We start from the raw sequence: 27,335 nt of genomic DNA on the forward strand, positions 1-27,335 counted from the left end.
GTGTCTGCTGTACAAGTCTTTCCGTCCCCACGAGTTGTGTGTTTAAATCCTTCCTCTGTATGCACAAGTTCCTCCACTGCTTCTGCCTCATCAACCTCGCGTTGTTCCTGCACCTCAGCCCAAACCCTGTGTGGTCAGGCCACCCTTCCTTGTAACTGCGCCCAAGGAATCCCACACACCTCCTTACTATGCTGGCAGCAGAGCTCAAGGCCATGAGGCGGTCAAATGTTTACTTTGAAATGTAGGGGAAATGTGAGACACCGCTGAGGAATTGTGGATGGTTAGCTCTGTAGAGTGAGACCGAGTTTCATCAATGGTTGTCTCCACTCAACCAGCAGCCAGGGAATGCCGGGTGCGACAATGATGCTAAACAGTCTGCGGCCCTTCTTCAGGGCAATGTGACACACGTGCCTTGTATGGCTCACGTGTTGAATCCGAATCTCCAGCAATTTTTAAAACACTATCCCGGCCTACATGTCCTTCTGTCGAGGGCACGGTGTAACGCCTGCCTGAATCGACACACTAAACTGGGGGAAACAGTAACCAGAGGTTCATAGCTATGTCTGGCAGTGGTCTTCAGACAGGAGGGGCCTAAAAAAGGGTGTTGTGTCTTCCCATTGGTTGTAGCTGAATGATGGTACTTCATCTGTGAGATACCCACCACCTGCATTCAGCCTGTGGTTCTGCATCTGTCAAGGTAACGCATCCCAGTGGGTGAGCATAACCTGTGTCCACCTGCGCCGCTGGCGTCGACTCCTCTCCCATCATCAGCACTATGCACGAAAGGAACACGTTGTCACCTTGCGACAGGAGTACAAATTGACGTAGCGGACTACGGTGGTGACTTAACAGCTGTGTGCGGCAATGATGCAAACATGGCAGCGTGCCTTCGTCAGGCCCATGTAACACACGTGACTTGTATAGCTCACGTGTTTAATCTGATTCTCCAGCAATTTTTAAAACAACATCCCGGCCTACAAGGCCTTGTACAGCGGGCACGCTCACTATGTGCTCACTTCCATCGTTCGCACCCAGTAGCTCAACAACTTTCATCGCTCCTGAAGTCTTAAGGTCTGGCGGTTAAACGTCAGAAATGCGATGTTCCGACACGCAGGAATTTTAATCTGCACATGTTGCAGCGTCTGTGGCAGCACCGCAGAGCCCAGCTGAAATACGTTATGACGTATACCCTGGGCTAACTTGATCCAGAGGTGGTGCAGATCACGCTGCTGGAGTGGTGTCAGATCAAGGACATATGCACCGTTCTACACAGTTTACAAATGTCGACGCAGATGTTTAACACTGGTGATGACATTCTCAGCGTGACAATTTTGGTCATCTACATGATGGAACACACTGTAAGTATTATTTGGAGTCAGGTGTTGGTCCAAGAGGAAGGGAGGAAGTACTGGAGGAGTCATATGCGGAAGGGATAACAAGATCTACAAGGTCCAGATGGTCATCGGCACCTTGGCGGCAGTCATGGTACGGTGGGGGAGAGGGATTATCAAGGGAGCATAGTATCAGCAAAACAGTTGAGGAAGGTGCAGGAGCCCAGGAAGAAATGGAGGACGAACTGGCGATGGGCATGGAAGACTCAGCAGATTAGTGAGAGCTTGCTCACATTTTGGTTGTGCGAGGTTGTGGGGAGAGGGCAGAGGAAGGAGGCACGATTCTCCCCTCTCCGCCACCAACACACCAAGGACTTGGTCCTCCTGGATGCTCAAGACACATGAGCGCCTTCTTGCTGCACTACCTACAACATGACCCTCGGATTGTACGAATTACAAGTCATGCTGACTACTGGGTTGCCACACTGTTAGATCCCCAGTACAACACAAAATTTTGCGAAATAACTCCTGCCATAGAAAGGGACGCACGTATGCAGGAGTATCAGCAGAAGGTGGTACGCAATCTTACATCTGCTTTTCCACTAAACACCAGTGGTGCACAGAGTGAATCTCAACGCTTTTTCATCGATAGGAGGAAATGGTCTTACTTGTCCACATCTGAGGGACCGAGGGCTGGCTGCTGTGCTGAGACGGCGTTGAGTACGGTGTCTCTGCAGAGTTGCATTTTTGGTCATATACAAACTGAGTTGAAAAAGGACAGATGCTGGTGGAAAGGGGAACAGGTGTGTTGGAAAGGGTAAAAAAGTTTGTGTTCGTGGGTTTGGTGGTTAAGCAACATTAACATTTGCTGAAGAAACAACATCTGGTATGGTGGGACTGGCAGATTTGTATAAGGTGGTATATACTATGTTACCGCTATATCAAAAATATTAAGAAGAAAAGAAAGAGAATGGTAGATATCCCAATCGCCATTCGGTGTCCACCGTGCTCACAGATGGAAAAGGAGAGGTTGGCAACTGGAAGGTTAGGTGGAGGATACAGAGCAGGTTGACTCTCAAACAAATAGTAGCCTGAACCGAGTTAGACGCAACTCGGATCTGGAGACTTGGAGCGCTGTTAGTGTGACAAGGTCCACACGACCACCCAGCCCCGGAACTCCCTGTTAACAACACAGGGGCCATTGGTTATGCAGTCCGTGTGCGTAGGGGACACACCTGTGGACAGCAGACACATCAGCAGCAGCAGGCGGCCTGTTTATGCCACTGGGCTGCACTAGCAGGACTGGTAGGACAAGAGCTGTTCTTAAACGTTCTGCGTTACCAACTGTGGTGGCGGCGTGCATCGATGACCTATCCCTGCCTACCTTTGGCCTAAAGCCGCAATGGGTTAAACACATGGAGGTGTGTTCTTTCGGAGCATAATAGAAGACTGGGCACCTTCTTCTTGGCTCCAGCCCCTTTTATACCCTGGGTCCGCCCGAAACCAGGGTGGAATGAGTGGCATAACTAGCGACCTATTTTGAACCGCCAATTGAATGATGACCTCATGGCTTCCACAACCAAAACACCTCAACAGTCATCGTCTGACCAACAACAATGAGGTGACAAGTCATAGGGGCGGCCCTCTGCAAGCCTGTTGGGAGTGGCCTGGCCAAATTGTCAGGACACCTGATGCCCTGTGGTCTATATGGGCTCCCCACATCAGGGGCAGGGCCAAAGAGTTCATTACCCGACCTAGCCTCTGATGCAGTAAGTGCCTGAGCATGCTCAGTAGCATGAAATACAGTTTCTGAAAAAAAGACTATCCGCTTCAGCATGCTGTCTAGGCACAACACAGGACTTAGACCCGGCACGGAGTGCAAGTACCTGTGCAAAGAGGTTTTTCTCAGTCAGTGTGAAGCCCCACAGGTGTTGTGTTGGTGCATTACCTTCAGGGACTCCACGTGGAGGAAGAGTCTGGTCACACTTAGGTTGCTTCTTTATATGTATTTTCGTGATGCCACTCTCGGTATTGTGGTCAGTGGGGACCGCCACTGTAGTGTAAGGGGACATCTGGGCTGATGTTGGGTGCAGTTAGTTTTAGTGGCCTCCCGAGAGTGAGTCAAGCACCAGGGCCCTGTGTAAGTGTGTTGAGCCGCAGGTCGCAGAATGACTCAGGCACAGTCCAAACGAGCATGCGCTGTAGCCCAAAATTAAGACTTTGCCTCAGGAATTACACAGTCAGGCAGAGCATGCTCAGTTGGCGAAACACTGGAGTTAGGCTGCGGCTGGGGTAAATCGGCACACAGGAAGGAGCAATCTGCGGAAACACTTCGTTCAATTGTGAGGGGAGTCATTTTGGAGTTTGGTGAGGAGTACCGTAACGCCAGTGAGCAGCATCCTGTGCCACAGACCAACATTCTTCCGGTGCTGTCTATACTGTTAACCATGATAGGAGCGTAAAGTCTGTATTTATGGCAACTGGACATCACATTACCCGGGTACCGGTAGGCTGTGCACAGACAGTAATGTGTGCACGCAACACTTTGTTTTATTATGAAAACACATATCTGTTCTGGGTAGGACGACTATATAGACAATCACACTTGCTGCCTCTGCACTGTCAAATTGTCACGTACAGTTTAAATCATAGAGGGACAGCGACACATGTTTGCATTGAATGTTGCTTTTCAATATTTACATGACTGTGTTGCAGAGCTGTGTGGTTTGCATTCACACTGTTATCATCTGCCTTATCTGTGAGGCTTCAGCTAACAAGGGTGTTCAGGGTGGGTGATGTGTTTTGTCTATGTTTAGGTAGATAACTGGGAAGCTCTTGTGATGCGCCACTAGTAAGTTGTCTTCACACAAACACACACACACACAAACACACACACACAAACACACAATTACTGCTGCTACGCAGAGGGCTTAGCAAGCAGTAGGCAACTGAATAGATTGTTCTATTATTTTAATTTAATGCATGGTTCTTATTGTTTGTTTTGGGAAAGTGAAAGAATCATTTATGAACCCAACTGCAAAGAGTGCTTTTCATGTTGCGTGGTTTTGCTGCATACTGTGGATCCCACCAAATACAAGACTTAAAATTAAGCATAAGTCGCAAAGGGAATTTCACTGTGCTACAATGCGGCCTAGCGGGGCTGTGCAACCACCGCCTGCCTCATCACATGCATCTGCGTGCTCTTCATCCTCTGTGACTGTGGGGACAACAGTCACACATGCTTTTTCACACTGAACTTCCACCACGTTACCCGTAAGCGGGAGTGTGATTGGCAGGTCGTCACTTGTTTTGGAAGTGAAAAACAGATGGTATTGTTGAGCTGTCAGACATCGAGGAGAACCACCATTGGATGAAGGAAACATTATATCCACGCCTGCACCTTCGTGAAAGATTGGTTGGACTACCTGCAGTTAATTATTGCGTTCCCACAAATGGAAAGGAGTGTAGAATGCACAGGTGTTGTACCTTGCTTGGCAGCAAAGGAACAATATCTTAGTATTCCAGACAATTTTAGGATGGCAGAAAAAGTGTCAGCTCTTTGGGCAAATTAAATAGCGTGGCAAAAGTTGGCAGGTGGGTACAGTGGCCGTATTCTGTGTGTACCAGGACAGTAAAGAAAGCCTCACTTTCTATCCCTCCTAATGATGAATGCAGCAAGGATTCCCTGAGTTTGCTATAAAAATAGCGTTGAAAAATGTGCATGAGGGTGTCATGCAGAGGTGCTGGAAATAGCTTGGCACCAGTGGGGCACAAATGGAGTACAACAGACACTTTTTGTATGCCACTAACTGGCAGCATTTTTTGCTATTATTATAGCTTATTAAAAACAGAACAGGAGGGTGTCATGCAGAGGTGCTAGAAATAGCTTGGCACCAGTGAGGCACAAATGGAGTACAACAGCCACTTTTTGTATGCCAGTAACTGGTAGCATTTTTTGCTATTATTATAGCTTATTAAAAACAGAGCAGGAGGGTGTAATGCAGAGATGTTAGAAATAGCTTGGCACCATTGGGGCACAAATGGAGTACAACAGCCACTTGTTGTATGCCACTAACTGGCAGCATTTTTTGCTATTATTATAGCTTATTAAAAACAGAGCAGGAGGGTGCAATGCAGTGGTGCTGCAAATAGCTTTGCACTAGTGGGACACTAATGGAAGTTCAACAGCCACTTTTAGGATGCCACTAAGTTTACTCAGTGTTTGCTAGTATAATGGCTTAGTAACAATGAGCTTGAGTGTGCAAAGGGCAGGAGGGTACAGTGGCAGGGTTGTAGGTCTGGGTAGAGGAAAGGAAGCCTCCCTTTCTATCCCTCCTAATGGGGAAATGCAGCAAGGAAATCCCTGACTTTAGCTACACAGACGTTGTTATCTTGTGTAGCTGTTAAATCTGTTTCCACGGACCTGACTGTCACCTATGGCCTGAGCCTGCTGTAATTAGCCCTTACAAGAGCTGAAAGAAACTGCTATCCCTATTCTGTATAGCGCTGTGTTATGAGCGTACATAGCAGTATCGGAGACGGGGCTATGCCAGCGGTGTCTGACACCCAGACGCAGAAGGCAGATAATAGCGTCCAGACGGGCAGATGCCCGTATTTATAATGCAGGGACATGTGACATGGACATCCTATCACACATGCCGTTGCTTCTCTGGCTAAAAGTCCACTTAGCTGTGTGTCTGTCTGGGATTGGCTGACATGCTGGCCCGCCCCACTACACGTGCGCGCTTAGGGAAGGAAGACAAGGAAAAAAAAAAAATAGCGATCGCCATTATCCAGCAGCAGTGATCTGAATGCGCTGTTCCCGCACACTATGGGCTGAAATGTCATAATAGTGTGAGTCACAGAGTGACTTACACTATACAGCGGAAAGCCAGCTAGTAATTAGCTTGGCTTTTTGCTGCTAGAACCGTTCCCAAATGTAACTAGAACTATCGAGCTTTAGCAAAAAGCTCGAGTTCTAGTTCGATCTAGAACAGCCCCCAAAATCACTCGAACCGCGAACTGGAGAACCACGAACCGCGCTCAACTCTAGTCCTTATATTTACTCAAGTCCATCTCTATTTTTTTAATAGACTCTTCCAGTTTCTGCATTTTTTCAGATTCTTTTTCAGTAATAAGGGTGATTAATTTTAGGGAGCACTCATTTAGTATACCATCCCAATCCAGGTTGCCCGCATGCTGGCTCTGAAAATTTCTAGATACCGCAGATAAAGTGCGAGTGGTAGTGTGACTGACATCATAAACATGCTCGCATATGCGTCTTCTTAGAGCACGTGTTGTGGATCCCACATGCTGAATATGGCACTGTGTGCAAGTTACAACATATATCACACCACTTGTGCCACAATTTATCAATGTGTGGATTTTTAATTCCTGTTCAGACACACTTGAAACAACTTTAGTAGTGCCTGTCATGAACTTGCACAGTCCACAATTTTTTTGTCCACACTTGTAAGAGCCAATAGTGGGCAACCAACTTTGCTGGGCATTTTTATCTCTGTTTTTAGCATTTTTATTTTGGTGGTTGCTAGGGGCAACCATATTTGCAATAGTTTTATTGCGTTTAGAAACGAATTTTACACCGTCTTTTAGGATGGTCCTTAAAGTGTCATCCACATACAGCATGCAGGCAACCTGGATACTTTAAAAGTTGTTGCAGCTGAAAAAATTGTTTTACCAAAGAGAGGTGGTGACATGGGGAAACTTTATTGCGCAGAGAGGCAAAATGGATGTTCTTACTTAACCAAGAATGCCGTATGGCATGAATGTGAAAAATGAGATTGCCAATGTCCTCTAATTTATTTCACTTAATTTATTTATTTATTTCATTTAATTTATTTATTTTTTTTTTAATTTTTTTTCTCCTCCTCTTGTGGTAAATCTGTGAAACATGTGTATCTCACTTGACTTGATTGTTCCACCACTTCCTGTTCTTACCCTTATAGTAACATGTCATTTTGCATAGCGTTATCTAGACTAAGGACACATACGTCCGAAACGCGTATCCATTTTTACACCTGCTATGATGCGCTTTTAATGCAACTATGGAACATGGAATTTTAACTTTTTCTGAATAAAATTGATGTTTTAAATTTCTGGAACTGGATGCTGGATTATCTTCCTCTCCCTGAACCTTGTAGTAACAAGTCTAACTACCAAACGTCCGTGCACCGTTCTGGCTGATACTCTAATCTCCTGAAAGGGTGAGCTGTTTTTTTCTTCTTCTTGTCTTAGTGCTTATATGACCTACACTCCTTGCTCCCTGACATATAAATTATCTATAAACTAGAATGTTCTTATATTGAATGAAATGACTTTATAAATCTATATCTACCATGGAGATTACAGATGACATTATTTCTGATGAATTTTTTAATGTGAACAATCAAAGTCGTTTGACTAAAGCTGCTAATATTTTTCAAATGCCCATGCAAACCAAACAGAATTGGAAACAATTTAAAAACACTCATGTGGGAATTAGAAAAACAAATGGCTTCCAGATTAAGGGTGTGGTGGGACCTCAAAACTTTGACAACTTACCTCAACAATAAAATGATCCCTAGGGGCTTAAGAATTAAGAAGCGGCCCACAATGGAATATGACCCCGAATTCATTAACATTTGGGATGGTATACTAAATGAGTGCTCCCTAAAATTAATCACCCTTATTACTGAAAAAGAATCTGAAAAAATGCAGAAACTGGAAGAGTCTATTAAAAAATAGAGATGGACTTGAGTAAATATAAGGACACTAATGCGTTTAAAGTCTCCAAAGAAAAAATTAACATCGCACTAAATAAAATGGAGGATACGATTACATCTCTCAAGGAGAAAAAATTTAAGAGGGATGCCATAGACTATGAGAACAACCGCATATATAATTGGCATGAATTCCGAAGGAGGAGAAATTTTCCTAATCCATCTATTCTGAAAAAACATGACAATAAAATCAGCTTCTCCTCTATGGACATAGAATCCACCGATGACAACACAGATATTTCTGATGCGGAGTCTATGCCAACCACCAGCACTAATAGAACCCAATCAGGAAATTTTTTAAACAGCCAGAAAATCGGTCAAAAAACAGCAGCGGAAAAAATGCACGAGAAGATCCGGGAGAAAACACCATCCTTGTAAGGGAGTACAGGAGATCGACCAGGAACAAAAATTATTAGCCTCTTGTGATGAGTTTACAGTCATTAACTTGTCTGCGACTATACTGACTTCAGCACAAATTCAAGAACTCCAAAAGGGGTTAAATTTTGTACCCTCAGCCAAAATGGATACATTCAATACCATCCTGGATGTTAACAACTTTGTTAGAAGAATAGCACTGAGACGGCATTTTTTTCATGCGGATAGAGTTGATGATACCACACAAATGAACCTTTGTCTTTTTCTCTGAATCCAGAGGAATTTATTCCTGCAACCTTTCAGGAGCAGGTTTCATTAAAATTCTTGAGAGACTTGTCTGAAACTGCATCTAAAATCCCGCATCTGACTGACAAAAATTTTTCCACAAGAATTCCGAACCCCAAATTCTATCCTGAACAATCCAGGTTACAAATAATGGACGATTTCCAGTATTTAGTGGAAGAGGATTTAATGAAAATAAGTGAAGATAACACAAGGAAAAAACATACTAACATCACGCCCCTTGAAAAAGAAGCATTACGGACATTAGCTGAAAATGACCGCATTGTAATTAAAAACTCCGATAAGGGGGGGTCGGTTACCATCTTAGATACAGGTCTTTATGAAAAGGAATTAAAAAACATGCTACAAAATAATAGTGTTTATAAAAAGATCAATCAGGACCCTACTACAGTGTTTCCCCGAAAGTAAGGCCCTGTCTTACATTAATTTTACCCCCAAAAGTCCCACCCTGCCTTACTTTCGGGGGAGGCCTTACATTGGAAAAAAAATGACAATCCTCCCCCCTGCAGCCTCCCCATTTTTTGAGATCCGGCATCCACCCCTTCCTCCCCCTGCAGCCTCCCATTGTTTTAGATCTGGCATCCACCCCTTCCTCCCCCCTGCAGCCTCCCCATTGTTTGAGATCTGGCATCCACCCCTTCCTCCCCCCTGCAGCCTCCCCATTGTTTGAGATCTGGCATCCACCCCTTCCTCCCCCCTGCAGCCTCCCCATTGTTTGAGATCCGGCATCCACCCCTTCCTCCCCCCTGCAGCCTCCCCATTGTTTGAGATCCGGCATCCACCCCATCCTCCCCCCTGCAGCCTCCCCATACAGTGGTTCTGCCCCCCACTCTGCCACCACACACACTGACACATACGGTACCGGTACAGCCCCACACGGCACCCACACACATATCGTACCGGTACCGTACACTGACACATACAGCCCATACGGCACCCATACACATACCGTACGTACACGTACACGTACACACACACACACACACACACACACACACACACAGAGTTTCGGAACTTACCGAAATCGGAGCGAGCCTGCAGGCGGTGACGTCGCGGCTGATTTCGGCCAATCAGCTGCGAGCCGGCTGACTGGCCAATCGCAGCTCGAGCTGAGGGCCAATCAGCTGCGAGCCGGCTGACCGGCCAATCGCAGCTCGAGCTGAGGGCCAATCAGCTGCGAGCCGGCTGACCAGCCAATCACAGCTCGAGCTGAGGGCCAATCAGCTGCGAGCCGGCTGACTGGCCAATCACAGCTCGAGCTGATGGCCAGCAGGCAGCCTTGCGGGGGCCATTCACCGGAGGCGGACCACGGGTGGCACGAGACTGGAGAAGGCCTGGATGGAGCGAGGGAACAGCGGCAGCGGTAAGTTCCTGTACTTTCCCCAGGGACCCCACCCATATGCGGCCTTACATTCCCCGGCCCCCCGCTACCCTGCCTTACAATCGGGGGTGCCCTACATTGGCGGACCCCCCGAACCCCCACCCTGCCTTACTTTCGGGGGGGTCCTACTTTCGGGGAAACACGGTAGTAACATCAGAATAGAATTAGAGGGATTGTTACAGCATGGCTTGGATGAAGGAATAATTAATCAAAAACAAAGTGAGTTTTTTAATCCATCATTTCCAAGGATTCCTTTACTCCATGCCTTGCCAAACACTCACAAACAACAGTTCCCCCCACCCTTTAGACCCATTATATCGGGCATCGGGTCCATTACAGAAAACCTGTCAGATTGGCTTGATAGTAGACTTAACCCAATGGCGAAGGTTTCACCTAGTTACCTGCATGACACTTAGGCTGGAAACACATCTATGCGAGTAAAATCAGTCCGAGTTGGCAGAAAAAAACTCGGCTGATTTTAGTTCACGTTAGGTCCGAGTGCAACGCAAGTGCGATGCTTTTTCTGAATAAATTAATGATCTTACTTGCGTGTGTAATGCGTGTGTAATGCGTATTTTTTACTATGTCATCTGCCATTCAGCTCTGCTACATGGCCGCTGACAGCAGACACAGACAGCCATGTAGCAGAGCTGAATGGCAGATGACAGCAGACACAGACAGAGCCGCACGATCAGAATGAACTCGGGTTAACTTCACCCGACTTCATTGTCATGCTGCGGCTCTGTCTGTGTCGCGTCCTGATTAGCGGTCACCTGTAAAGAATTCACCGGTGACCGCTAATCCCCTGAGTGACTGAAGTTAGCAGCCCTCTCTCATACTCACCGATCCCCGACGCTGCACGGCATTCACACTGCTGCGACGGCTTTTACTATTTTGAAAAGCCGGCCGCTCATTAAACAATCTCGTATTCCCTGCTTTACCTGCCCACAGGCGCCTATGATTGGTTGCAGTGAGACACGCCCCCACGCTGAGTGACAGGTGTCTCACTGCACCCAATCACAGCAGCCGGTGGGCGTGTCTATACTGTGCAGTGAAATAAATAATTAAATAATTAAAAAAAACGACGTGCGGTCCCCCCCAATTTCAATACCAGCCAGATAAAGCTATACGGCTGAAGGCTGGTATTCTCAGGATGGGGAGCTCCACGTTATGGGGAGCCCCCCAGCTAACAATATCAGTCAGCAGCCGCCCAGAATTGCGCTTCCACACTAGGATGGTGTGAGTGCCGTCTCGTGACATCCGATTTTTTACACGCTCCCATAGACTTGCATTGGAGAGACTCGCAGTAGAAACTCGAAAAAAAGCAGCATGCTGCGATTTTTTTCTTAGTCCGATTTGGACTGAGAAAAAAATTGCAAATGCGAGCTGAATCATTCACTAACATGTGTCCGATTCCAATGCGAGTTTTTCTCGCATTGCTCTACTGCGATAAACTCACAAGTGAGAAGCAGCCCTAAGCATGTATTAAATGTAATGCAGGGTGTAAAGTGGCAAAACTCATTTTGTTGGCTTACGTGTGATGTACAAAATTTGTATACTTCCATACCACACGATCTGGCCATTTTAGCACTCAAAATGTACCTCCAAAAATATAGCAATTATTCTGCGGAATTGCAAACCTATATTTTGGATGTGACATTTTTTCTGCTGAAAAACAATTATTTTTCTTTCCTTGATGATTTTTTCTTACAAACGCAAGGCTGCTCAATGGGCTCTAAATTTTCTCCTTCTCTCGCCAACATTTTTATGTCTTGGTGGGAGGAGGAGTATATTTTTTCTGAAAAAAACCCTTTATATCTACTGTTTTTCTTTTCTTGAGATATATAGATGACGTGATAGTGATGTAAGATGGAACAATTGGTGACATACAATATTTCGTGGAATATCTAAACAACAATCCCTGCAATATAAAATTCACCTTTCAATTTAATAAAATAACCATTCCGTTTCTGGATGTAAGTCTCAGTGCAGACTTGGAGAATGAAGCAGTGGAATGCGATATCTACAGAAAACCTACAGCAGGGAATGCTCTGCTTTATGCGACTAGTTGTCACCCCCGTCACGTCACTAATAATATCCCGACGGGAGAATTCATAAGGGCCAGACGCACGTGCACATCATCTAATGCATATGAAAATCAATGTAAAATCATAGAAGGACGTTTTAAAAGGAAAGGTTATTCATCTAAAATCATCAGTGCAGCCAAGAAAAAATCAGATGGAAAAACCAGGGAACAGTATTTGCAAACGAAAAAAATATCTTCTTCAAGTTCAATGGACTGTTCACCTGTGTTTTTTCCACTGATTATAGCAGTGATTTTTATAGTATTGTTAGTGTCATAAAGAAATATTTGCCAATTCTGTATGTGGATGACACTTTAAGGACCATCCTAAAAGACGGTGTAAAATTTGTTTCTAAACACAATAAAACTATTGCAAATATGGTTGCCCCTAGCAACCACTGTTCATGACAGACACTACTAAAGTTGTTTCAAGTGTGTCTGAACAGGAATTTAAAATCCGCACATTGATAAATTGTGGCACAAGTGGTGGGATATATGTTGTGACTTGTACACAGTGCCATATCCAGTATGTGGGATCCACAACACGTGCACTAAGAAGACGCATATGCGAGCATGTTTATGATGTCAGTCACACTACCACTCGCACTTTATCTGCGGAATCTAGACATTTTCAGAGCCAGCATGCGGGCAACCTGGATTCTTTAAAAGTTGTTGCAGCTGAAAAAATTGTTTTACCAAAGAGAGGTGGCGATATGGGGGAAACTTTATTGCGCAGAGAGGCAAAATGGATGTTCTTACTTAAAACAAGAATGCCGTATGGCATGAATGTGAAAAATGAGATTGCCAATGTCCTCTAAAATATTTCACTCTCCTTTTTTTTTTTCTTTTTTTTCTCCTCCTCTTGTGGTAAATCTGTGAAACATGTGTATCTCACTTGACTTGATTGTTCCACCACTTCCTGTTCTTACCCTTATAGTAACATGTCATTTTGCATAGTGTTATCTAGACTAAGGACACATACGTCCGAAACGCGTATCCATTTTTACACCTGCTATGATGCGCTTTTAATGCAACTATGGAACATGGAATTTTAACTTTTTTCTGAATAAAATTGATGTTTTAAATTTCTGGAACTGGATGCTGGATTATCTTCCTCTCCCTGAACCTCGTGGTAACAAGGTCTAACTACCAAAAGTCCGTGCACCGTTCTGGCTGATACTCTAATCTCCTGAAAGGGTGAGCTGTTTTTTTCTTCTTCTTGTTTGGGGAGCCCACCCTGTACACTACTTTAAATGAAGCATAAGTCGCAGTGGAAAGGTCACTATGCTACAATGCGGCCTAGCGGGGTGGTGCAACCACCGTCTGCCCCATCAATGGCATCTGCGTGCTCTTCATCCTCTGTGACTGTGGGGATAGCAGTCACACATGCTTTTTCACGCTGACCTTCCACCCCTTTACCCGCAACAAGGAGTGTGATTGTCATGTCATCAGTTGTTTTGGAAGTGGAAACAGCTGGTGGCATTGAGCTCTCTCAGACATCGAGAGAACCACCTTTGGATGAAGGCAACATTATATCCACGCCTGCACCTTTGTCACAGATTGGCTGGACTACCTGCAGTTAATAATTGCGTAGCAGAAATGGAGAGGAGTGTAGAATGCACATCTGGTGTACCTTGCTTGACAGCAAAGGAACACTAAGGTAGTATCCCAGACAATTGTAGTATGCCCCTTAAAGTGTCAGCACTTTTGGAAATTTAAATTGCGTAGCAGAAATGAAGAGGAGTGTAGAATGCACATGTGGTGTACCTTGCTTGGCAGCAAAGAAACACTAAGGTAGTATCCCAGACAATTGTAGTATGCCCCAAAAAGTGTCAGGTCTTTGGGGAAATAAAATAGCGTGGCAAAAATGGGCAGGTGGGTAGAATGCACGGGTGCTGTGGGTCAGTGGACAGCAAAGGAACACTAACTTAGTATAGTATTCCAGACACTTTTCGGATGCCCCAAAAAGTGTCAGCTCTTTGGGGAAATAAAATAGCAAGGCAAAAATGGGCAGGTGGGTAGAATGCACAGGTGCTGCCGGTCAGTGGACAGCAAAGGAACACTAAGTTAGTATTACAGACACTTTTAGGATGCCAGAAAAAGTGTCAGCTCTTTGGGGAAATAAAATAGCGTGGCAAAAATGGGCAGCTGGGTAGAATGCACGGGTGCTGTAGGTAGCAGGACAGCAAAGGAAGCCTCACTTTCTATCCCTGCTAATGAAAAAATGCAGCAAGGAATTGCCTGAGCTGAGGTAGCCAGACGCCGTTATCTAAAGCCCTACACAGCGTTTGCATGGACTTATAAACGCCTGTAATGGCTATAAACGCCTGTAAATCAGCCCTGAAAAGGGCTGAAATAACCAGTAGTCCCTAATCCCTAAAGCGCTGTGTAGATTGCACTGTATCTCTATAGCGCTAATGTCGCGGGCGGGGAGGAGGCCGCCGCCGCTGCGCTCTCGCTAACGTTCGGGTCCGGTGCTGCTGCTGCTCGGTGGCTCGAGCGGTGGGCCGGATCCGGGGACTCGAGCGGCGCTCCTCGCCCATGAGTGAAAAGAGGAAAGTTTTTGGGGTTTGGGAAGTCGGTCCGTGACGCCACCCACGGTTTGTGGTGAGGTTGGGACACCACCGCTGCTCTGGACGGGGATCCCGGGAGTGATGACAGGGAGCAGCTGAGATGTTTCTCTCCCCTCCGTGGGTAGGGGGGTTTTGGTGGTCCTGGGGCCCGGTGAGGGTAACTGGAGAGTGGATGGCAGGGTTTGGTGAGGTGCAGGGTCGCGGGGGGCAGCGCGGTGCCAGACGGCACGGTGGTACTCACTCAGCCAATAACGTATACGGAGTCTCTGGTAAAACAAACAGCTGGATGGACGGGTCCCGCAGCCGGCCGCGGTTTTCACTCCCGGTAGGTTGGCGGTGACTGCCTTTCCCTGCACCTGTAGTGTGTTTTCGGCCCCAATGGCTTCCCACCGGTAACCCGCTCCCCAGCGTGGATAGATGACGAGGGAGCCCCTTTTGCCCGCAGGCTCTGGCCCTGGAAATTGTAGCTTTGGTGGTGACTGTATTTCCCTTCACGGTTGAGCGGATGCCTTCAATCGGGTCTTTGCTGCTGGGAAACCCCGGAGGTTCCCGTCGCTAACGGATTTGACCAGTTTTACAGCGACTCCAAGCCTGGTCGGGGTCCGTAGGCCCTGCCGGATCGTGCTGGCGTCTCTTCGCTCCCCGGTTCGGTACCGGCGGGCCACCGCCCATCCCCGGTCCTATGGTTCTGCGTCAATCAGCCCCTCCTGCAGACTGTCACCACCGTCTGCCAACCTTGCTGTATGTGCCCGGGCCACGTACCCGGACACGGTCAGACTGCTCCTCTACTACCACTTTACTCCTCACTCATTCACCTCTCTAACTCAACTACCTTCCTTTCCCGCCTCCAGGACTGTGAACTCCTCGGTGGGTGGGGCCAGCCGCCTGGCTCCACCCCACCTGGTGTGGACATCAGCCCCTGGAGGGAGGCAACAAGGATTTGTGTGTGACTGATGTGCCTAACCGGGGTGTGGGGTGTGTTGTTGCAGTACCTGTGACGACCTGGCTTGTCCAGGGTGCCACATTCCCCCTTGGTTAAATGCAGACCGTCCGCGGGCTGCCCGTCCATCACCAGTTTTATTTTGCAAAACTGTAAAAAGGTAGAAAACACATATTAAACATACGCATATTTTTATGAAACTTCCCTTAACGGGAGGCGCGGTACTTTTAACGTTACTTAACGGTACATTTTTATTAACGGTAACGGCTTCCGCTCTCTCCCACCCAAACAACCTGGCCCTGATGCTGCCCCTAAGAAGAGGGCAGCACCCCTTGCCCCAGTCCATCACCAAGCTGCCCGAGCGGGTACGGTCTCTTTCAGGGGACCCACGTCCATGGGGAACCCCTGACCCCTGGAGGATGGCCACCGGTCCAGGTGGTGACCGGGCCCCAGCCTACTCTGCCGCGGGCCCTTCCTCCAATCTGCCTCTCCGGAGGTGGTAACGGATTTATGCCAAAAATGATTTACATGACCACACCAGTCCAGTTGTGGTTGCCCTGCAAGTTCTCGGGCGTGTCCGTAAGTAGTTCCTTACGCCAACGGTGCAAAGGGTCCCTTCAGGGACAACTTGCCGGCAACGGCCGGTTCAATCACGGTTGCAAATCTGGTAACAGTTCGGCTGATTATTTTTCATTTACTCACATAACTGTGCTGATGGTCCCAACGGGGACAACTTGCGGCGGAGGGACTGCTGACTTACTGCTCGCTCTCTTGCTCCTCCTCTGGTCCCGGGTGGAAAAACACGGGTATCAATCCCTCCAGCGCATGACAGGCACGGCGGGGGAAGGGCCGCCCGATATCCGTTGTTTCTACTCCTTGGAATATAGGTGGCCTCCATGTCGTGCAAGCCAACAACTCCCTCCTCCTCCGAAAACAGGTTCCGTGTCAGGCCCAGAGTCACTATCATCCGTTCCTGCGCCAGGCGGGTTGCCGCCAGCTGCCGCAGTCTCCGGGCTCGCCACTCCTCCTGTTGCCGCTGCAAGGGGGCGCAAGCCAGACGGACCGGCAGTGGCGGGGCACACGGGCCGGGGAGATGGGGGCAGTATGGGGGCCAGGGGCAGACCGGGTCCCTCAGCCGCAGCGGCCAGTCCCTCAGGGACACAGGGGCGTGGGTCACTCACCAGCTCCTCCATCATGGCCTCCATCCCGTACACCCATGTGACCGCCGCTACCTCCTCCACCTCCATGGTCCACTGCTCCATCAGAAGACATATCTGATTCCGGTAGCACCAGCAGATCTCCGCTGTTCGGCCCCGGAGCCATGCCGCTGTTCCGGGCACCGGCTCCGCAGTCTCCGCGTAGCTAGACGGGGCAGTCATGTTGGTAGCGGTAATTTTTCCAGGAACCCAAAGATGGCCACAGAGTCCTGGCGTCCCTGCTTTTATAGCCGCGGCTTACACGCGGCAAGACGCCATCCGTCCCCCCTTGGTTTCTTCTCAGCACCTCCTCTTCAGGGGCGGAGCTTTGGCTTTCGCGCCTCCACTGCTCGGGAAGACGCTCGAGCGGGGAACTTTTCGCGCCCAAGATGGCGGATTCTGAAATTTTTCGTCCGGACACCTCCGGCGGGACACAAGGCGCACCTCTACCAGGCGGTAGAACGGTAAGATCCTGTTCGTGACGCTAAGTTGTCACGGGCGGGGAGGAGGCCGCCGCTGCTGCGCTCTCGCTAACGCTCGGGTCCAGCGCTGCTGCTGCTTGGTGGCTCAAGCAGTGGGCCGGATCCGGGGACTCGAGCGGCGCTCCTCGCCGTGAGTGAAAAGGGGAAAGTTTTTGGGGTTTGGGAAGTCGGTCCGTGACGCCACCCACGGTTTGTGGTGAGGTTGGGACACCACCGCTGCTCTGGACGGGGATCCCGGGAGTGATGACAGGGAGCAGCCGAGATGTTTCTCTCCCCTCCGTGGGTAGGGGGGTTTTGGTGGTCCCAGGGCCTGGTGAAGGTAACTGGAGAGTGGATGGCAGGGTTTGGTGAGGTGCAGGGTCGCGGGGGGCAGCGCGGTGCCAGACGGCATGGTGGTATTCACTCGGCCAATAACGTATACGGAGTCTCTGGTAAAACAAACGGCTGGATGGACGGGTCCCGCAGCCGGCCACGGTGGTCACTCCCGGTAGGTTGGCGGTGACTGCCTTTCCCTGCACCTGTAGTGTGTTTTCGGCCCTGATGGCTTCCCACGGGTAACCCGCTCCCCAGCGTGGATAGATGCCGAGGGAGCCCCTTTTGCCCGCAGGCTCTGGCCCTGGGAATTGTAGCCTTGGTGGTGACTGTATTTCCCTTCACAGTTGAGCGGTTGCCTTCAATCGGGTCTTTGCTGCTGGGAAACCCCGGAGGTTCCTGTCGCTAACGGATTTGACCGGTTTTACGGCGACTCCAAGCCTGGTCGGGGTCCATAGGCCTTGCCGGATGGTGCTGGCGTCTCTTCGCTCCCCGGTTCGGTACCGGAGGGCCACCGCCCGTTCCCGGTCCTACGGTTCCGCGTCGATCAGCCCCTCCTGCAGACGGTCACCACCGTCTGCCAACCTTGCTGTATGTGCCCGGGCCACGTACCCGGACACGGTCAGACTGCTCCTCTACTACCACTTTAATCCTCACTCTTTCACCTCTCTAACTCAACTGCCTTCCTTTCCCGCCTCCAGGACTGTGAACTCCTCGGTGGGTGGGGCCAACCGCCTGGCTCCACCCCACCTGGTGTGGACATCAGCCCCTGGAGGGAGGCAACAAGGATTTGTGTGTGACTGATGTGCCTAACTGGGGTGTGGGGTGTGTTGTTGCAGTACCTGTGATGACCTGGCTTGTCCAGGGCGCCACACTAACAGCAGCAGCAGCGGTAGCGGTGACTGTCACCCACATGCAGCAGAGATATAATGGTGACGACGGGGAAAATGGCTGTGTCCTATAAGGCAGAGGTCCCCAACTCCAGTCCTCAAGGCCCACCAACAGTGCAGGTTTTTGGGATTTCCTTAGTATTGCACAGGTGTTAATGTAATTACCTCCCCAGGTGCTGGTTCCAAAAGCAGTGCAATGCTAAGGAAATCCTGAAAACATGCCCTGTTGGTGGGTCTTGAGGACTGGAGTTGGGGAACCCTGCTATAAGGCAAGGACATGTGACATGCACAGCCTATGACACATGCCCTTGCTTGTCTGGCAAATATCCACTTTGCAGTGTATGTCTCTGTGATTTGCTGACAGCCTGGCCCGCCTAACTGTACGTGCGGTTAGGGAAAAAAAAAAATGGCGATCGGCATTCTCTCAGCACTCAGCAGCAGCACTGATCTAAACCCTGTCCCACCCCGCACACTATACGCTGAATTTTGATAATAGCGTGATTCTCAGTGACTCACACTATTACAGTGAAAAGCCAACTACTAACTAGCTAGGCTTTTTGTTGATCGAACCGTTCTCGAACGCTACTCAAACTGTCGAGCTTTTAGCAAAAGGCTCGAGTTCGATGAATGTCTCGAACACCCCCCAATATCACTCGAACATGAAATTGGTGACCCTCGAGCCTGAACATCGCTCATCTCTAGAGTAAAGAAGGATGATGTTTGGGTTGCAAGGAGCCCCAGCCACCTTTCAGAGGGCCATGGACCACATCCTAGCCCCTCATAAGAAATATACCATGGCATACTGAATCTAGACGATATTGTGAGCTTCAGCCAAGATTGGGGCAGTCATATGAATCTGAAGAAGGTCCAGGCGGTAATTGGTGTGCTGAGGAAGGAGGGGTTTAACATCCCAAAAAAGTACACCATGAGGAAGGAGGAGGCCAAAAACTTAAACTTTGTAGTAAGCAGGGGCGAAATCAAACCGCAAGTAAATAAAGTGAAAGCAATCCAAAATTAGCAAAGCCGCTGTCAAAGCAACAGGTTATAGTGATTCCGGGAATTGTGGGATACTATTAGCAGTTTAACCCAAATTTTGCCAAGAAAGCTGCACCCCGGACAAACCTCTTTAGGGCACATAGGGGTCTATGGCCAAGAGGACTTCAGATGCAGAGACAGCTTTCCAAGAGTTGAAGCTAACCTTGTGTAAACATCTGATTTCAGTGGCATCAGACTCAATAAAAAGACAGATGGCCCAGAGGTTAGATTGGGAGCCATATTGTTCAGGAACAAAATGGCAAGGAACATCCGATCCTATACCTGTGTAGGAAACTCTCCTCCTGTGAAAAGAATTATACTATTGTGGAGAAAGAGTGCTTGGCCATTAAATAGGCAGTTGACATCTTGATGTACTACCTGCTATCCTGAAAGTTCAAGCTGGTGTAAGATCATGTGCCCCTTAGATGGATGAGGGAAAAGTACGGAAAGAATGCCCAAGTAACCAGGTGGTTTGTAGCGCTACAGGACATCATCTTCCATGTAGATCATAGGCCCATGAAATTACATGGTAATGCAAATTCTTTGTCGAGGCTTCCCTATTTAGTGACAGAAGGTGAGAAACCCCTCTTTGGGCATGTAAAATGGTCTGTGGTGAAATCCTGCAGGGGATATATGTTTCACTGAGGTTGTCAGCGTCAGTGATGTGAACCTGAAAGTATGCTTCACCATGTTAGATGTTGAGGGGGTTAATTGACCATGATAAGAGCAGGGTTTGTGAACAGCTAAAATGTTGGGTGGGATGGCTGTTCATATACAGTATATCCACCTTAGGCCCGTTTCACACGTCAGTGAAAAACACAGACGTTCTTCACTGATGTGTAAAACACACCTATGTCCCTCTGTGTGCCGTGATTCACGGCACACGTGGGTTGTCTAAGTGCAATCCGGGCTCCGTTCTCTGTGGTCCGTGATTGCACTTAGCGATCAACTCACCTGTGCCCGCTCCCGCTCTCCATGGTGCTGAACGCTCCCGCGGTGCAGCATCCGGCTGGCGCTGACCTCTGCAGCAGCTGCTTCCGGGTCAGCTGTGTCGTGCATTCATGAATATGCATGACAATAATGAGCCAGCTCAGAAGCAGAAGGCAGAACAGGCTGCAGAGAGCGTCACCGGAGCCGGGTGAGTAAAAATTATTTTTATTTTATATGCTCGTTTTTTTCTGGCACGTGTTTCACGGATCACACCACTGCGTGGTCCGTGGGACATCAGGGATGCCAGAAAAAAATGGACATGTCTCCGTGCGGCAATCACGGACACGCGGGTACGCCGCACGGAGACACGGTCAGTGAAAAATCAGTGATGTGTGAGCAGACCCATTGATTATAATGGGTCTGCGTATGTCAGTGATTCTGGTACGTTTAAAAAAAAGCACAAACGTACCAGAATCACTGACGTGTGAAAGGGTGTGGTCCAGGTAAAGTAGGTAAAATGCAGGTAAAATGAAGGTCTCTGGAGTCACTCATGGAAATGAGCAGACCTCTACAGCTCTGTTCATACTGAATGAGCTGAACCTTTTTCCTGAGCAGGCGGACCCCATTGTTGTATGGACTGCTATGCTGGACAGGCTGTGTCAGTTTGTGTTATTTTTGTTCTGGTTTATGAAGTCTTAATAAACTAATGAAATGTTTATATATAAACCATTCCTGTGTCTACCTTGTTAAGTAGCCAAGTAAACCAATCTACCACAGTGTGTATATTTTTTATATAATACAAATATGTAAAGCTTTACAGAATCAAAAAAATAAAAAATCTTGCATGTTTTTTCTCAGCAAAAATATAATGCAACTCTCAATACTTTTACAAAGTGGATAGGAAAATTTGCAAAAAGGTTTAAGTACATTTTTGTATCAGTTTGCATGTAGATTATGAGAAGCAGACACAGAAGCCGAGCCAGCTCCATACTGGACAGATGCTAGCTGTGTTACACAGCCTGCATCTACCTGTAACAGCAGCGAACATTGTGAGCTCAGGTCTAAATGCTGATTTTTAATCATTTTAATGCCACTATCAGTCACTGGCAGCAACCTTTAACTGCTTGTTTGTCAGTGAACATATGCACTAGCTCCCATTGGAGCCAATATGTTAACGAAGCACATGGGGTTCTGCCAAAATCCCCACCATTGCTGTCTTTTTAGTTCACCCATGAAGGCCAGCCTAGAGCTATTTGTCAGTTACATTATATACTGCAATGCTGTACTTTTGTATCATGTAGCATGAGCGATCAAAAGGTTGCAAGTTCTAAAAAAAAGTAAAAAATAAACCAAAATTAAAAAAATAAATAAAAAAATGATATATATATATGTATATATATATATATATATATACATATATATATATATATATATATAAAATGTGTGTGTCTGAATTGCCCTCATTTTCTCCATTTAGAAATAACGAAATGTAAAAAATAAACTTTTATCATATTCATAAAAATCTATCAAAAACACAATTATTTAAAACTATGGTAAATGTCAAATTTATAACAACATTGAAACACCAGAATTGCTCTTTTTTCAGTTGTCAAGCACACTTCCAAAAATGCAATAAAAATAAACATAACACTATGTGCCTCAAAAATGGAGTTCATAAAAACTACAGCTCAATGCACTAAAAGGAGCCCTCATACAGCACCATCAATGGAAAATTAAAAGTTAGTTTTTAGAAAATGTCAAGACAAACGTATCTTCTTTTTTTAAATATACACCGTGTGCAGAATTATTAGGCAAGTTGTATTTTAGAGGATTTTTATGATTATTGATCAACAATATTTTTAGATTTGGCTATCTTAGGAGGATATCGGTTTTGCAGGTAACTATTACTGTGCAGAATTATTAGGCAACTTAATAAAAATTAAATATATTCCCATCTCACTTGTTTATTTTCGCAGGGTAAACCAATATAACTGCACAAAATTTAGAAATAAACATTTCTGACATTCGAAAACAAAACCCAAAAAAATTAGAGACCAATATAGCCACCTTTCTTTATGATGACACTCAACAGCCTACCATCCATAGATTCTGTCAGTTGCTTGATCTGTTTACAATCAACATTGCGTGCAGCAGCCACCACAGCTTCCCAGACACTGTTCCGAGAGGTGCACTGTTTTCCCTCCCCGTAGATCTCACATTTTATGAGGGACCACAGGTTCTCTATGGAGTTCAGATCAGGTGAACAAGGGGGCCATGTCATTATTTTTTCATCTTTTAGACCTTTACTAGCCAGACACGCTGTGGAGTAGTTGGATGCATGTGATGGAGCATTGTCCTGCATGAAAATTATGTTTTTCTTGAACGATACTGACTTCTTCCTGTACCACTGCTTGAAAAAGTTGTCTTCCAGAAACTGGCAGTAGGTCTGGGAGTTGAGCTTCACTCCATTCTCAACCCGAAAAGGTCACACAAAGTTCATCTTTGATGATACCAGCCCATACCAGTACCCCACCTCCACCTTTTTGGTGTCTGAGTCGGAGTGGAGCTCTCTGCCCTTTACTGATCCAGCCTCTGGCCCATTCATCTGGCCCATCAAGAGTCACTCTCATTTCTTCAGTCGATGAAACCTTTGAAAAATCAGTCTTAAGATATTTCTTGGCCCAGTCTTGATGTTTTATCTTATGTTTCTTGTTCAAAGGTGATCGCTTTTCAGCCTTTCTTACCTTGGCCATGTCCCTGAGTATGGCACACCTTGTGCTTTTTGATACTCCAGTAATGTTGCAGCACTGAAATATGGCCAAACTGGTGGCAAATGGTATCTTGACAGCTTCACGCTTGATTTTCTTCAATTCATGGGCAGTTATTTTGCGCCTTTTTTGCCCATCAAGCTTCTTGCGACCCTGTTGGCTATTTGCCATGAAAAACTTGATTGTTTGGTGATCACGCTTCAAAAGTTTGGCAATTTCAAGACTGCTACATCCCTCTGCAAAACATCTCACAATTTTAGACTTTTCAGAGCCCGTCAAATCTCTCTTCTGACCCATTTTGCCAAAGGAAAGGAAGTTGCCTAATAATTAAGCACACCTTATATAGGGTGTTGATGTCATTACACCACACCCCTCCTCATTACAGAGACGCACATCACCTGATTTACTTAATTGGTAGTTGGCTCTCAAGCCTATACAGCTTGGAGTAGGACAACATGTATAAAAAGTATCATGTGGTCAAAATACTCATTTGCCTAATAATTCTGCACACACTGTATATAACGTTCTGAAGTTTTTATAAGCTAAAACTGAAATAAAAATACAAAAAACCTCCCCACAACTTACATGTTTAGGTACATTGAAAACTATAAAAATAAATCCCCAAAAACAGAAAGTCGGAATTGCATTTCTCTACACTTGATACTTTTTTCCATTTTTTACAATATATGGGAAAATGAAGTGGTCTGTACACAGCTCACAAAAAACAAGCCCCCATGCAGTTATGTTGATGAAATAATAACAAAAATATTGGGTCTTGACAGAAGGGATATAAAAAGAAAAAACAAAAACACAAAAAAATTCCCAGAGTTTTGAAAGGGATAAAATGTTGTATTTATCACTCCAGTAAAGGGGATGTGCAAAATGGGAGAAACAACTCTGGACAGAAATATTAACAGATAACTTTATTGTGATAAATTTTACACAAAATAGTTACCTGTGTAGGTTTACCAAACCACTTCCAAAGTTGTCTAGCAGGCAGGAATGCAGAAATTTTAGGTCTATTCTCAACAGAAGGCAATCTTTGCCTTTTGGCAAGCTCCTTGGTTGTAGGTAGATGTATGCCTTCTCTTTTTTTTGGTTTGCATTTACTACCTTTTTGCTGTTCTTGCTTTTGCTGTTTAATCTGCATCCCAGGCTTAGATGCGCTGCAAGGTTTTTCAAGTCTGCATGGGTTCTTTTGATTATCTGATGGGATGGAAGTAGCATTTGCAGCATCATCTTCTGAGCAGCTTGAAGAGGCTTCATCTGTTAAAGATGAGGAAGATGATGACGAGGAGGAAGAACTGGAACTAGAAGAGGAAGATGTTGAAGATGATGAATGTGAGGATGAAGTGGATGAAGAAGGTGAAGAAAATGAAGAAGAAGAAGAGGAGGAAGAAGAGCTGCTGCTGGTAGAGGCTAAGGGCTTCGATATTGAAGACCTTGAATTATTAGAGCTGTGCTGTCCTTTGCTATTCCTTTTATTTCTTTCAACATCTTCTTCGGACTCTGAACTGATGATACTGGTCTCTATCTGTCCTTCCTTTTTTTTCCTTCCTTTTTTGGGGTCAACTATGATTTTGGAGTCATCTCCTGTGAGTTTAATCACCTTGGAGTCAAAACATTTTTCTTTAGTCTGACACTTCCATTCAGAATGTTTCTCTTTCTGCTTGTTGGCATCTAGATTAGAGCAACTTCCACTAGTAATTTTTTTGCAAAATTTTCTTACTACGTTATTGGAATGGTCAAGTATCACCATAGCTTCTTTAGTTTTTTTAGTCTTTGGGAACATAACGCTTTCATGGTCTAATTTTATTAACAGCTGCCCAGCATTTTTCACACAGTTCCTGTCCATAGTTGTAGACTCCTTTTGTCTTTCTTGTTTCCGTCTCCGTTTTGCTTCTATTTTCTCTTGTAAGATCGTTTGATTGAGTCCATTCCCAGCTGTTTCACAGTACAGATCCTCACAATCCACATTACTGAAATGATCATTAGGATTAAAGATTTTTGTAATTTTCATTTTTGTGTGCTGCTTTTTATCATGCGCTGATGTAGCTGTCTCAAAATGAATTTGTTTACTTTCTTGTTCTACTTCTTCATTTGTATATGTCACATTCACTTTGTCTTCATCTATCGCCTTATGTGTCTCTAAGGTGTCCTCACTTGCATTCTCTGTTATAGATACCTCTGAAAAAATGTAATATGTATATACAGATTTATATATAGGTTTTATTTAACACACACATGCACACACACCCTTTTGTTAGAAGGTGAAGCATAAAAAAGTTGTATAAAGAAATCATCGCAATATACATAGCTTAAAGGGGTTGCCTAGTTCACAAAGTACATTTTAATCAATAGTTCTTGTAATAATAATAAATTCCATAATTGGATGTTTCTGACTATGCAGAAATGTGGTTTGAACACACCATAGTTCCTTGTCAGGGAATGAGTCAAAAGAGAGTTTACAGACAGGAGAGCATAGGATAAGAGCTGCTGCTTTTTGGGAGGTAAAATTCTCTGATTGTTTAAAACCATGTTTTACATCACAGAAAGAATCACCTGGGATCTCCTGCTGTCCTGACTGTATACTCCTTTTTACTCCCTCTCTTATCCCAGGAGATGTGCAATTTTCAGACCATGTTTCTACATGGTCAGAAAAAGCAATTATACAGTACATAAAAGGGGCACATTTATAAAAATTGTCTCAGCACAGGAGCATTTTTGTAAATCCATTCAATTATGGAACTTATGGATACTGACCCAGTTGCAGGCATTAAAGTGTAGACCATACAACTGTGCACTCTTTTCCTACAAAACTGGCCACTTATGATACATCTCTCTCTGTCAGCTCTTGAGAATGGAGAGTTTTGTTAATAAAATGTCAATTGAAAATTAGCTTGTTTCTGCAAGCAATAGAAAAAGTGTCAATTCACCTCCCCAATCCTGTGTTAGAGAGAAGTATCCCAGGAAACTTCCAGGGTAGACAGTCTGTGATCTGGGTGTGGTGCATGGAATATTGCAGAATGTGAACACTGAACACATAAAAAAAACCCCCAATGTTTATGCTTTCGAGTTGTATGATTAAGGGTTTACGATCACAGGCAATTTTTAGTCCGAAATGATTAAAGGCTGTCTTTTGCTGATGAGCAAAATGATAACAATGTTTTGAATTTTTGACTTTCAGACTCAATATCTCACCATTCACTGTTACTTCGAAAAAGAAACTATCATTATTTTATAGGCAATCATCGTGGCTAATTCATACATAACAATCAACAGAAATTGCCGCAGCTACCCACCCCTGGGCCTCAGCCGTGTTGCTTATGTAGACGGCAGACGGTAATCCTCCACATGGACTGGGCAGGTGGTGCTTATCCCCCAAGCAGAAAAAGTTCCTGGATAGAGTCCAACAATAGAGATAGGGCAGCACTCACCAGCGTCCAGTAAAAAAGACTTTATTTATTCATGGTGCAGGTAAAAAAGCAGGAGCAGAGTTGACAGCAGGGCCCCCTCACGGACGACAGCCGTTTCACGTGTACTCACGCTTCCTCAGGTCCATATGGGACAGGCATAGACCGCCGCCTTATGAGGGGGTTGCGTCCAGTCTACATCACTGCCCAATTAAAAACAGCTGAGAAGTGTAACACATCAAGCAAGTGCAACTTGCCAATAACATCAAGTGGACAATCCAAAAGAACCGTCCACATATACATACATGTCAGAAAGGACACATGTTAAGTCATACAAAACAAACATTTTTAACAGAAAAACTGAAAGATCTTTTTTGTCATTTAAACCCAAATTACATTGGGCTCTGTACTTGATAATAAGTCTTGCCTCGGCTTGCAACAGCATCTTATGCAGGTCGCCCCCTTGTGGAGGTAAACTGATCCTCTCTAAGCCTGTAAACCGCAGGACATTAGGATCTCCATTATGTGAACTGCGCACATGCTC

General features: G+C 46.0%; 1 protein-coding gene across 5 annotated transcripts in view; it reads right to left on the reverse strand.

Moving 5' to 3' along the window:
* Positions 1 to 27,335, reverse strand: part of TNRC18 (trinucleotide repeat containing 18) — a 1,341,710-nt gene that overhangs the window by 165,293 nt on the left and 1,149,082 nt on the right. For all 5 annotated transcript variants that reach the window (XM_075317830.1, XM_075317829.1, XM_075317828.1 and 2 more), the window contains one exon: positions 24,334 to 25,565. In XM_075317830.1, the coding sequence (XP_075173945.1) occupies positions 24,334 to 25,565 (1,232 nt within the window). The remainder of the gene's footprint in view (positions 1 to 24,333; positions 25,566 to 27,335) is intronic.

The sequence above is a fragment of the Anomaloglossus baeobatrachus genome, chromosome 7, assembly GCF_048569485.1.
Source record: "Anomaloglossus baeobatrachus isolate aAnoBae1 chromosome 7, aAnoBae1.hap1, whole genome shotgun sequence".
In the NCBI taxonomy this organism is placed as follows: Eukaryota; Metazoa; Chordata; class Amphibia; order Anura; family Aromobatidae; genus Anomaloglossus; species Anomaloglossus baeobatrachus.